General features: G+C 37.2%; 1 protein-coding gene across 1 annotated transcript in view; it reads left to right on the top strand.

The window, feature by feature from the left end:
• ATG3 (autophagy related 3) overlaps positions 1 to 12,817 on the top strand; it is a 34,045-nt gene that overhangs the window by 7,769 nt on the left and 13,459 nt on the right. Inside the window, exons 3-4 of the mRNA XM_043474828.1 lie at positions 448 to 497; positions 3,344 to 3,414. Coding sequence (XP_043330763.1) covers positions 448 to 497; positions 3,344 to 3,414 — 121 coding nt within the window. The remainder of the gene's footprint in view (positions 1 to 447; positions 498 to 3,343; positions 3,415 to 12,817) is intronic.

The raw sequence follows: 12,817 nt of genomic DNA, 5'->3' as shown, positions 1-12,817 counted from the left end.
ATAGAACTGTGTTTATTTAGTAATTTTTTCAAAGATCTTCATTGAGTTTTCAACTGTTAGCAAGAATCTCTCTTCATTTTATTCACCCATAAAGTGGTTTTGGTGTTTTAAAATACTGTTGTATTACTTTTATTCATTTCATGATACTGTATGCTTTTGGCATTATCTCATCCAGTGATTAAAATTGAATAAAAAATTAGTAGCACTCAATATTTTCTCTACCAAAATTAATTTGGACTTTCTTGAGTGTTAAAATTTGTAGTTTTAATACATGTTCAAAAATAAATCTTCAGGCTGTAAAGCAAGTTGGTGCTGTTTGCATTTTAATTGATTATTTTGTATCAAGATTACACAGGATGATCCCTTTGGTATTCTGCCACCTTACATTCAGTGATGTTCAATTTTTCTTTTTTCCTTTTTTTCATATTTCTTCTAAATCTTGAATAGTTTGTGGCAGCTGGAGATCACTTAGTCCACCACTGTCCAACATGGCAATGGTAAGTACTCTTGATTGAGGAATAGAAAGTTCATAAAAGGTATGAGGTGACTTCATGATTATGGCAGTTTACAAAATAGATTGGTGCATGAAAATTAGAATAACCAGTTTAATTTTCCTCTTGTAGATTGTTCTTTTAAAAATAGTGCCCCAGTATTACTCAAAGTGAAATAAATAAAGAAAAATTGAATGTTATACCTGTTTGTTTTGCTGTGCTAACACAAAAGATGGACATTTTTGAGATCAGCACCTTCCTTTGCCAGTATTCCCTTTCTTTAGTGTCTAGGTCAGTTCTTGTGGTAGGTCTTTAAAAAATATTTTTAAAAGTTTAATAATTTTGACTAGCTTATTTTTCAAATTAAAAAGTATTGAATTTTTTATGACATTAATAGATACGGAATTTTTCAGAATCTCATGTTTCTTTTACCATAAGACCTTCTTTGAGGTTCAAAAGTTTCTCCCCGTTTTTAGGAATTTTAGCTCAAAAGTTGAGAGATTCATGATACCAAGTAAAGTCTTAATTGGAAATCTATCTGTAACAGACATTTCTAATTTTTATTTTTCTCATTAACTTTTCTTTTAATTATAAAGTAATTTAAGCAATTTAGCAGTTCTCATAATGTATCTTTAAAATATCTGAACAATAATAAACTTAGTTTCATTACTTTGTGTACTTATGATAAAGCCACCTGGCAGTAGCTGAAAAATTGATCCCAATAGTGGCACACTATTTTATTTAGGCTAGAATTGTTTGGAATTATTATCTTGTTTGGATATGAGTGGTTCAACTTGTTACATCCTTTTTTTCCCAGTGACCCTTTTTTAGTTGTAGTTGAAAGGTAGAGTTTTGATTGGGGAGCAGGGATTTTAGAATTAACAAGGTACTAATTGATAAAGAGCTTAAGTAAACTATTTAAAATCACAGTTGGAATGCTCTTTCATCTGTGGCCTATTCTGTTAGCTTTAATTTTTATATTTTAACACATCCAAATAGTTCTTACTTCTCGAACATTGTTTCCTATGTACCAAGAAAGGCTGAAATGTCAGGTTCATTTATTTTTATGTCTTGTCTTTCCTGTGTGTATTTCTGTTCCATATTTTTAATTGTGTTCATATCATAGAAGCTCTCAGATTTAGACTTTTTCCCACCTTCTAAATTATTAAAACTATATTTAGCTACATTCTGATCTACAGTATGTCAATATATATATTTCAAGTCAAATAGGTGTATAGCATTTAAAATAATAGTCATTTTGTAGGAAAAGAACTAAAGGATTTTCTTCAATACATATGTGATAGATATACATTTTCTTTATTCAGATTTGATTGTTGTAGTCCTTAGTTGTCTAATTATATAATTTATAGTATTGTTTTAAGGGTTGGTATCCATGGACAGAATCATTGTATATCAGATAGTATTTATAGTTCCCACTTGATGAATTATGATGGTTGAAATAATTTTATTGTAACTTAGAACTCAGTTATATCACACTTCAGTGTCTATGCTTCTGACTGAACTGTTGGAATAATTTATTTCAAATCTGTGCTAGAAGCAGACTATTTCTGTGCTATATGTTCATGTTTACAGGTGCCATCATGACTGTATTATATCGTCTTCCCTCAGAACTTCAGGCATTACCATTTCATTGTTGAGTTTGACACTTGGGAATGGTCTAAAAAATCCTAGAAGCTGACATGGTTTTGGGGCATTTCCTGGCTTTATCATATGCTCAAATCTATGGTTTGAAGTTTAGATGGAAGCTTAAGGCAACAGAACTCCAAATCATTTATATTTGTGACAGATACCACATGCCACCCCAGCTGTGACCAGTTCTAGGAAAAGTCAACTCAGAAGAAATTTCTTAGTGGGATATTCCAGAGTAGCCCCCCAAATCAGAGATGTTATACCTGGCTCTGACCCACAGAGGGCGCGGTATTCAAGAGCAGGAACCCCAGAGTAACTTGACTTCTTTATACCTTCTGGTTTTGTGACTGTGGGCAATGTGACTTCTTTAAGCTTTTGTTTTGTATAAACTGGGGCTATTAATATTATTCACTTCTTAGATTTCTGGGGATTATATGAAAATAATGCATATTGGAGTTCTAGATCCTGTACTTAATAGAAAGTGAAAGCGTTAGTTGCTCAGTCCTGCTGGACTATTTGCAATCCTATGAACTGCAGCCCACCAGGCTCCTCTCTCCATGGGATTTTCCAGGCAAGGATAGTGGAGTGGGTTGGCATTTCCTTCTCCAAGGGATCTTCCTAACCCAGGGATCAAACCTGGGTCTTTTGCACTGCAGGCAGATTCTTTACCAACTGAGCTACCAGGAAGCACTCAATAAAAGGTTTTATTGTTTATTTCTGTCATTATTATTCTCAGCATTATCATCGGGTGATTCAAAGCATCTTATCTCTGAGTTCCAGTTTTAATATAGTAGTAGGAATGTGAATCTTGTCAACTACCTACTTAGTTATGCAATATACAGCTATTTTTCTGCCTCCTCTTGGTCTTACGATCAGCCCTACTTTAAAAATCTGGTTCAGATTATTTTTGTTTCAAGGAAGACATAATACTTGCTTAATACAGTTCCATATTATTCTTTTTTTAATTTAATCTAAATTCTTTTGGTCTGTCTGCAGTCTGTTAGTACATTTCGCTTATATTATTGCTATGCTCTTCATTGCCCCAGCATACATCACTTTTTGGATCCTTCCCAAAGCAATCCTAAAATAGTTTTCTCAGGGGTGTGGGTTGTGTGATGTTGAGATTAACATGTGATATCTTCTGTTTTTGCCTTTTAAAATATTTTTTTTTTGTATTTTGGTGCTTTTCACTCTTTTTAAAGGGCTACAGGGGAAGAATTGAAAGTGAAGGCTTACCTACCATCAGGCAAACAATTTTTGGTCACCAAAAATGGTAAGAATTATGTTGTATATATATTAAAAAAAAAAAACCTTAGTACTTACTGAGCTTTTTTTAATTTACTTTTTTATTGAAGGATAATTGTTTTACAGAATTTTGTTGTTTTCTGTTAAACCGCAACATGAATCAGCCATAGGATACATCCCTTCCCTTTTGAACCTCCCTCCCATCTCTCTCACCATCCCACCACTCTAGGTTGATACAGAGCCCCTGTTTGAGTTTCCTGAGCCATACAGCAAATTCCCACTAGGAAATGGCAACCCACTCCAGTATTCTTGCCTGGAGAATCCCATGGACAGAGGAGCCTGGTGGGCTACAGTCCACAGGGCTGCAAAGAGTTGGACACAATTGAGCGACTTCACTTTCTTTCACTATCTGTTTTACATATGGTTATGTGTATGTAACCATACACATCTCACCTTCTCTTTCCATACATCTCACCCTCTCCTCCCCTCTCCCCATGTCCATAAATCTATTCTCTATGTCTGTTTCTCCATTGCTGCCCTGTAAATAATTTCTTCAGAACCATTTTTCTAGATTCCGTATATGTGTGTTAGAATATACTTATCTTTCTCTTTCTGACTCACTACACTCTGTATAATAGTTTCTAGGTTCACCCACCTCATCAAAACTGACTCAAATGCATTCCTTTTTACGGTTGAGTAATCTCCCATTGTGTATATGTACCACAACTTTATCCATTCATCTGTCGATGTGCATCTAGGTTGCTTCCATGTTCTAACTATTGTAAATAGTGCTGCAGTGAACAATGGGACACGTGTCTTTTTCAACCCTGGTTTCCTTGGTATATGCCTAGGAGTGGGATTGCTGGGTCATATGGTGGTTTTATTCCTAGTTTTTTAAGGAATCTCCACACTGTCTTCCATAGTGACTGTATTAGTTTACATTCCCACCAGCAGTGAAAGAGCATTCCCTTTTCTCCTCACCCTCTCCAGCATTTACTGTTTGTAGACTTTTTGATGATGGCCATTCTGACTGGTGTGAGGATATATCTCATTGTGGTTTTGATTTACATTTCTCTAATAATGAGTGATGTTGAGCATCTTTTCATGTGTTTGTTAGCCATCTGTATATCTTCTTTGGAGAAACGTCTGTTTAGGTCTTTTTCCCACTTTTTGATTGGGTTCTTTGTTTTCATCAACGTCTTATAATTTTCTCTGTACCTTTCTTTTGTCTCCTTAGGTAGGTTTATTCCTAAATATTTAATTCTTTTTGTTGCGGTGGTGAATGGGATTGATTCCTTAATTTCTCTTTCTGATTTTTCATTGTTAGTATATAGAAATGCAAATAATTTCTGTGTATTGATTTCGTACCCTGCACCTTTATCAAATTCACTGATGAGCTCTAGTAATTTTTTGATACTGTCTTTAGGGTTTTCTATGTATAGTATCATGTCATCTGCAAACAGTGAGAGCTTTACTTCTTTTCTGATCTGGATTCCTTTTATTTCTTTTCCTTCTCTGACTGCTTTAGCTAGGAATTCCAGAACTATGTTGAATAGTAGTGATGAAAGTGGGCACCTTTATCTCGTTCCTGATCTTAGGGGGAATGCTTTCAGTTTCTCACCATTGATAATAATGTTTGGTGTAGGCTTATCATATATGGCCTTTACTGTGTTGAGGTAGGTTCCTTCTGTGCCCATTTTTTGAAAAGTTTTAATCATAAATGGGTGCTGAATTTTGTCAAAGGCTTTTTCTGCATCTATTGAGATGATCATATGGTTTTTATCTTTCAATTTGTTAATATGGTCTATCACATTTACTGATTTGCATATATTGAAGAATCCTTGCATCCCTGAAATAAACCCAACTTGATTATGGTGTGTATGAACTTTTTGATGTGTTGCTGAATTCTGTTTGCTAAAATTTTGTTGAAGATTTTTGCATCTGTGTTCATCAGTGATACCGGCCTGTAGTTTTCTTTTTTTGTGTTGTCTGCCTGGTTTTGGTATCAGGGTGATGGTGGCCCTGTAGAGTGAGTTTGGAAGTGTTCCTTCCTCTGCAGTTTTTTGGAAGAGTTTTAGAAGGATAGGCATTAGCTCTTCTCTAAATGTTTGATGGAATTCTCCTGTGAAGCCATCTGGTCCTGGGCTTTTGTTTTTTGTGAGTTTTTTTTTATCACAGCTTCAATTTCAGTGCTTGCAATTGGGTTGTTGATAATTTCTATTTCTTCCTCGTTCAGTCTTAGAAGATTGAACTTTTCCAAGAATCATATCTTCCAGGTTATCCATTTTATTGCCATGTAGTTCATAATAGTCTCTCATAATCTTTTGTGTTTCTGCATTGTCTCTTGTAACCTCTCCTTTTTCATTTCTGATTTTGTTGATTTGATTCTTCTGTCTTTTGTTCTTGATGAGTCTGGCTAAAGGTTTGTCAATTTTGTTTATCTTCTCAAAGAACCAGCTTTTAGTTTTATTAATCTTTAGTACTGTTTCTTTCATTTCTTTGTCATTTATATCTGCTGGGATCTTAATGATTTCTTTCCTTCTACTAATTTTGGGGTTTTTATGTTCTTCTGTTTTCAGTTGTTTTAGGTGTAAAGTTAGGTTGTCTGATTTTTTTCTTGTTTCTTGAGGTAAGATTGTATTGCTATAAACTTCCCTCTTAGAACTGCTTTTGCTGCATCCCATAGGTTTTGAGTTGTGTTTTCATTGTCATTTGTTTCTAGAAATATTTTGATTTCCCTTTTGATTTCTTCAGGAACCTGTTGGTTATTTAGAAATGTGTTGCTTAATCTCCATGTGTTTGTGTTTCTTACACTTTTTTCTTGTAATTGATATCTAGTTTCATAGCACTGTGGTCGGAGAAGATGCTTGATACGATTTCAGTTTTCTTAAATTTACTGAGGTATGATTTGTGACCCAAGATGTGGTCTATCCTGGAGAATGTTCCATGTGCACTTGAGAAGAAGGTGTATTCTTCTGCATTTGGATGGAATGTCCTGAAGATATCAATGAGGTCCATCTCATCTAATGTACTATTTAAGACTTGTGTTTCCTTATTAGTTTTCTGTTTTAATGATCTGTCCATTGGTGTGAGTGGACTGTTAAAAGTCTCCTGTTAAAAAAAAAAAAAAAAAAGTCTCCTGTTATTATTGTGTTACTGTCAATTTCTCCTTTTATGTTTGTTAGTGTTTGTTTTACGTATTGAGGTGCTCCTGTGTTGGGTGCATAGATTTTTACAATTGTTATGTCTTCCTCTTGGATTGATCCCTTGATTATTATGTAGTGTCCTTCCTTATCTCTATTTTTAAGGTTTATTTTGTCTGATATGAGGATGGCTACTCCAGCTTTCTTTTACTTCCCATTTGCATGGAATATATTTTTCCATTCTCTCACTTTCAGTCTATATGTGTCCTTAGGTCTGAAGTGGGTTTCTTGTAGACAGCCTGTATATGGGTCTTGCTTTTGTATCCATTCAGCCAGTCTGTCTTTTGGTTGGAGCATTTAATCCATTTACATTTAAAGTAATTATTGATAAGTATGTTCCTGTTGCCATTTTCTTAATTGTTTGGGGTTGATCTTGTAGATCTTTTTTCTTCTCTTGTGTTCCTTGACTGTATAAATTCGTTTAACATTTGTTGTAAAGCTGGTTTGTTGGTACTGAATTCTCTTAACTTTTGTTTGTCTGAAAAATTTTTTATTTCTCCATCAATTTTGAATGATATCCTTGCCGGGTACAGTAATCTTGGTTGTAGATTTTTCCCTTTCATTACTTTAAATATATCCTGCCATTCCTTCTGGCCTGTAGTTTCTGTGGAAAGATCAGCTGTTAAGCGTATGGGGTTTCCCTTGTATGTTACTTGTTGCTTCTTCCTTGCTGCTTTTAATATTCTTTCTTTGCGTCTGGTCTTTGTTAGTTTGATTAGTATGTGTCTTGGCGTGTTTCTCCTTGGGTTTATCCTGTATGGGATTCTTTGTGCCTCTTGGACTTGATTGACTATTTCCTTTTCCATGTTGGGAAAATTTTCAACTATAATCTCTTCAAAAAATTTCCCATACCTTTTTTCTCTTCTTCTGGGACCCCTGTAATTTGAATGTTGGTATGTGTGATATGGTCCCAGAGGTCTCTGAGACTGTCCTCAGTTCTTTTCATTCTTTCTATTTTATTTTGCTCTTCAGAAGTTATTTCCACCATTTTATCGTCCAGCTCACTGTTTCGTTCTTCTGCTTCAGATATTCTGCCATTGATTCCTTCTAGAGTATTTTCAATTTCAGTTACTGTATTGTTTGTCTCTGTATGTGTCTTCTTTGATTCTGGGTCTTTGTTAGTTGATTCTTGTGTTTTCTCCATTTTGTTTCCAAGGTTTTGATCATCTCACTATCAGTATTCTGAATTCTTTTCCAGTTAGTTTGCCTATTTCCTCATTTATTTGGACTTCAGTGTTTCTAGTTTGTTCCTTCATTTGTGTAGCATTTCTCTGCTTTTTTTTTTTTTTAACTTATTGTGTTTGAGGTCTCTTTTTCCCATGCTTCAAGGTTGAATTCTTTCTTCCTTTTGGTTTCTGCCCTCTAAGGTTGGTCTAGTGGTTTGTTTAAGGGTGAGATTTGTGCTGAATTTTTGTTTGTTCATTTGTTATTCCTCTTATGGGCAAGGCTGAGTGAGGTGATAATCCTGTCTGCTGATGACTGTATTTTTGTTTTATTTAGATGAGGCATCCTATACAGGGTGGTTGGGTGATGCTGGGTCTTGTATTCAGGTAATTTCCTTTGTGGGAGTTTTCACTATTTGATACTCCCTAGGGTTAGTTCTCTGGTAATCCAGGGTCTTGGAGTCAGTGCTCCCACTCCAGAGGCTCAGGACTTGATCTCTGGTCAGGATCAAAGATTCCACAAGTGGTTTCTTACAGCATTAAGTGAGATTAAACAAATATCCAAAATGAGAAACCAAAGATGAACCCCAGACAAATGGCAGTTATAAAATCAGGGAAATAATACTTAAAATAATGGAATATATATACACATATACATATATACCCATGAGTAAAGTCAAAACAGTCCAACAAAATAAAGTACAGTAGATTGACCCAGCGAACATGGGAAATCAAAGATTATATTTACCAGTTAAGAACAACTTCACTAAAGCACAAACTGGAAAACAAAACTAAAACAAGGTGCCAGTTGGGGAATAAAGCAATGAAAATAATAGTAGCAAATATGTTGAGAGGAAAGGAAAGAAAGAGTAGCTATGCAATGTTAAATAGAGGTAGATGAAGATGATTTGTATATATTGAAGATTAACTGCAAGGGGAAAAGAACAGTAGGAAAGGCAAACAAAGGAAGAGAAGTAGAAAAGTATAATAGATTTAAGAAAATTTAAATTATGAAATAGAGAAAAAAAACATGGAAGAAGAAAGAGAAAAGGAAGGAAAGGAAAATTCCACAGAACTTCAAAGGCCCAATGTAGAGGCAGAGGTTTATAATGACTATTAAAAGTGTGACTGAATATACACATATACATATACACCCATAAGCAAAATCAAAACAGTCCAACAAAAATAAAGTAGAATAGATTGACCTGGTGAATAAAGGGAACCTAAAATTATGTCTACCAGAACAAAATTATAAAGCACAAACTGGAAAACAAAACTAAAGCAAGGTGCCAATTAGGGTAGAAAGCAATGAAAATAAAACTAACAAATATGTTGAGACTAAAGTAAAGAAGGAAAAGAAAGAAAGAATAGATGTGCAAAGTTAAATAGAGATAGATAAAGAAGATTTATATAAAAGGTTAACTGCAAGGGGAAAAGAACAGTAGGAAAAGCAAATGGGGAAATAAATATAGAAAGATAATAATAGGTTTAAAAAATTAAAATTAAAAAAGAACTCCCCTGAACTGCAAAAGCTCAATATAGAGGCGGAGGTTTATAACAGCAATAAAAAATGTGACTGAGGTAAAAAAAAAAAAAAAAGCTCAAAAGCTTAGTTAGATTTCATAGTGCCAATAAAATTGACAACTACAACAAAGGGGTGGGGGGGAAATCCAGGAGAATCTACAGAACCAGTCAAAACATAAGAAAAAATGTTTTTCTTGAATCACTGCTGTCAGAGTCCTTTCCCTCACTGGGAGTCGCAGTTCACTTCACCTCCCTAGGATGCCCTCTAACACTGTGCTGATCTCTGGACCTGCTGTGAGGGTAGCTCAGATTTTAATCTGGTCCTTCCCCATGTTCTTGCCTCCAGATGTCCACAGCTATCAGAACTAGTGCATTTCCTTTTGTGGGAGCTCTCAATGACCTTCCACAGACTCAAAATCTGCCTAGTTGATTGTATGGATTTAATCTGCTGCTTGTACAGCTGGTAGGAGGGTTTTTAGTACACTGCCCCTGGGTTTCAATTGTGGTTTTATTTCCACCTCTGGATATGGGTTTTCCACTGGGGTTTGCTCCTGAGGCTGCCTTGGAGGACCTGGGTTTGCCTCTGTGAGGGCCAGGTGGAGGTGGTGCAGCTGCTTGAGTTGCAGCACCAAGTATTCAGAGGAGTTGGGGTCTCGGGCAGCAGGAAATACAGTGCTCTAGAAGGGTTTGGCAACCAGTATTGGCCAATATTGGAGAAGGAAATGGCAACGCACTCTTAATATTCTTGCCTGGAGAATTCCGTGGACAGAGGAGCCTGGTGGGCTGCTCTCCATGGGGTTGCACAGAGTCAGACACAACTGAAGCGATGTAGCATGCATGCATTGAAGAAAGAAATGGCAACCCACTCCAGTAGTCTTACCTGGAGAATCCCAGGCACAGAGGAGCATTGTGGGCTGTCATCTATGGGGTCGCACAGAGTCGGACACAACTGAAGCAACTTAGCAGCAGCAGCAGCATTGGCCAATATGCTCCAGTATTCTTGCCTGGAGAACCCCTCTTCCTGACAAAGAAGGCCACAGTCCACAGGGTCACAAAGAGTTCGACACAACCTAAGCAACCCTGTGTGCATAGATGGAAGAATTTTTTTTTGCCTCAGGCAGCTCTGCGCCAGTGAGAGTTGAGCGTGAAGATAGCGCAGCTGCTTGGCTTGCGGGGACCCTGGCAGTGCCAACTGTGCAAGGACACGGACTACTTCTGCTGCAGGAGTTATGGCCTTATCAGAGTTTTTTTGAGCCTCTTGTAGCTGGCGATCAGAAGGCCTATTTGGCCAGTCTTTCTCCGTAGTGGCTCTGCCCGTTCAGGCACTTACAGGGCTCCCTTGTGTGGGGTGCTTATCTGTTGTTCAGAGCATCAGGCGCATAGAGGGGCCCCCTGCTTGGGATCCTACTCTGTAGATCAGTGCCTCAGGCACTTAAAGGGGCACCGTGGGTGGGGTCCTACTCTGTAATTCAGTGCATCAGGCATTTGATGGGCCAGCCTCTCTTGTTCAGCTGCTGATGCTGGCGTGTCAGGGGAGAGAGGTTATGGTTATGGCTCCACCCCCTACACATGACTCAGCCGTATTGCCTTACTTCCTTGGCTGCCTGGCTTTCCTCCACCGGCGTTTCCCACCACAGTGTCCTCCTTCACATCCCCTCAATCCATCTCTCCGCAGTCAACAGCAGTCCTTGCCCTGGGATTGCTCCACAATCCCTAAACTCCAGCTCCCAGCCACTGCGCCATCTAGGGTATGTATGGCAGCGGCAAGGACTACCTGATTCTCATTTCATTTCAGTCAGTCGGTCCAGTTGCTCAGTCGTCGACTCTTTGCAACTCCACGGACTGCAACACACCAGGCCTCCCTGTCCATCACCAACTCCCAGAGTTTATTTAAACTCATGTCCATTGAGTCAGTGGTGCCATCCAACCATCTCATCCTTTGCCCTTGGTGAGTGGGGGAACTGAAGCAGGGGTCTGATCCCCACATTCGAGCGTCTGAGTCAGAGGAGAAACATTTAAGGCTAAAAGGGAAACAGCTGATTTGTGGCAGCCTAAATGGCTCCAAAATCACTGCAGATGATGACTGCAGCCATGAAATTAAAAGGCCCTTGCTCCCTGAAAGAAAAGCACTTTTATGTCTGAAGGTGTATTCCTGATGTATCCGTGGAGAGAGATGTATTTCACATCCATCTACTACTCCGCCATCTTGTTCCTCCTCCTTACTGATCTTAATTTTTGCTTAAAGCTGTACTTCTAGCTTCTCTCAGATAGAAACTTGGAAATTTAATGAAATTCTGAATTTTATATGAAAGTGAAAGTCATTCAGTCATGTCCGACTCTGTGACTTCATGGACAGTCCATGGAATTCTCCAGGCCAGAATACTGGAGTGGGTAGCCTTTCCCTATGGTAAAGTTTTTTTTTCCTATGGATTTTCTATGGTAGACTATTTTTTTCCATAATTGATTTTATCTCCTTCCATTTTGTTATTCCTTTTTGCCAAAAAAAAGTGTAGGTTTATGATGAGGCTCTAAGCAAAATTGGACTTCTTATTGGGCTTTTTTTGTTTTTTTTTTTGCTGCACTGACTGTAGTGGTGTACAGGATCTTAGTTCCTTGGCCAGAGATTGAATCTGTGCCCCCTCCAGTGGCAGTGCAGAGTCATTATACCAGCAGGACTGCCAAGGAAGTCCCCTTGTTGGACCTTTTAAATGGACTTCATAATTATAATCTTTTCAGCTACTTAATATCAGTCTTTTTTAAACCTAAATTTTTCATGGAAGGTATAATTGATACTACCTTTGATATCTAAAATCTCAAAGCTAGAGGTTTTTATTATCCACTGTGTCACTGAAAGATTACCTGTAGGCACAAACGTGTTTCTGAAACAAGTATTTATGAAGTTAATGAGGTTATTATGAAGCTACTTTGAAAACAACCATCAAAAGTTTGTTATAGTCACAGGCTAATGACATAACAATACATTGATTTGTGTTCTACTCATTATAGGAAAGGGAAAACGTATAAAACATCAGTTTTTTATTTCCTACAGTATAGTTTTTGATGGGATTGGTCATGTCTATCTTGCTTGTTTTTAAAAAAAATCAAGAGATTAATAGCATTTTGTTGACCCCCACATCGTAATGTTTTTACCTTATAATTTTTCAGTTTTAGGCTTATATGAATAGTACCTGTTGATCGAAGCATATGCTATATGAAGAACTTGGCACCAGTTTGTGTAAGAGAGTAAAGTTTAGCAGATTAGTGAACTTTACACTGGCTTATCTATTATTAATAGCTGAAGCTTAAATACAAATTAGAAGCTCATATTGAAAGTTACTTTAACATTCTAAACCAGAGGTCACCTCTACCACCTCCGAGTATGACAGGTAGTGCCTCCATGTTCTGAGAGTAAAGCCACTAAAATTATATGTTACTCATTAGCCTGAGGTTGAACAGTGTCACCTCTGACTTCAGGTTTGCTGATCACAGATCATAAAGGTAGAGAATACTTTGAACACTCTCAGTAGAGCCTTTCTACTTG

This window comes from Cervus canadensis, chromosome 7 (assembly GCF_019320065.1).
Source record: "Cervus canadensis isolate Bull #8, Minnesota chromosome 7, ASM1932006v1, whole genome shotgun sequence".
NCBI classification, from domain to species: domain Eukaryota; kingdom Metazoa; phylum Chordata; class Mammalia; order Artiodactyla; family Cervidae; genus Cervus; species Cervus canadensis.
The sequence above is the reverse complement of the archived record's forward strand: the minus strand, read 5'-3'. Positions and strand labels throughout refer to the sequence as shown.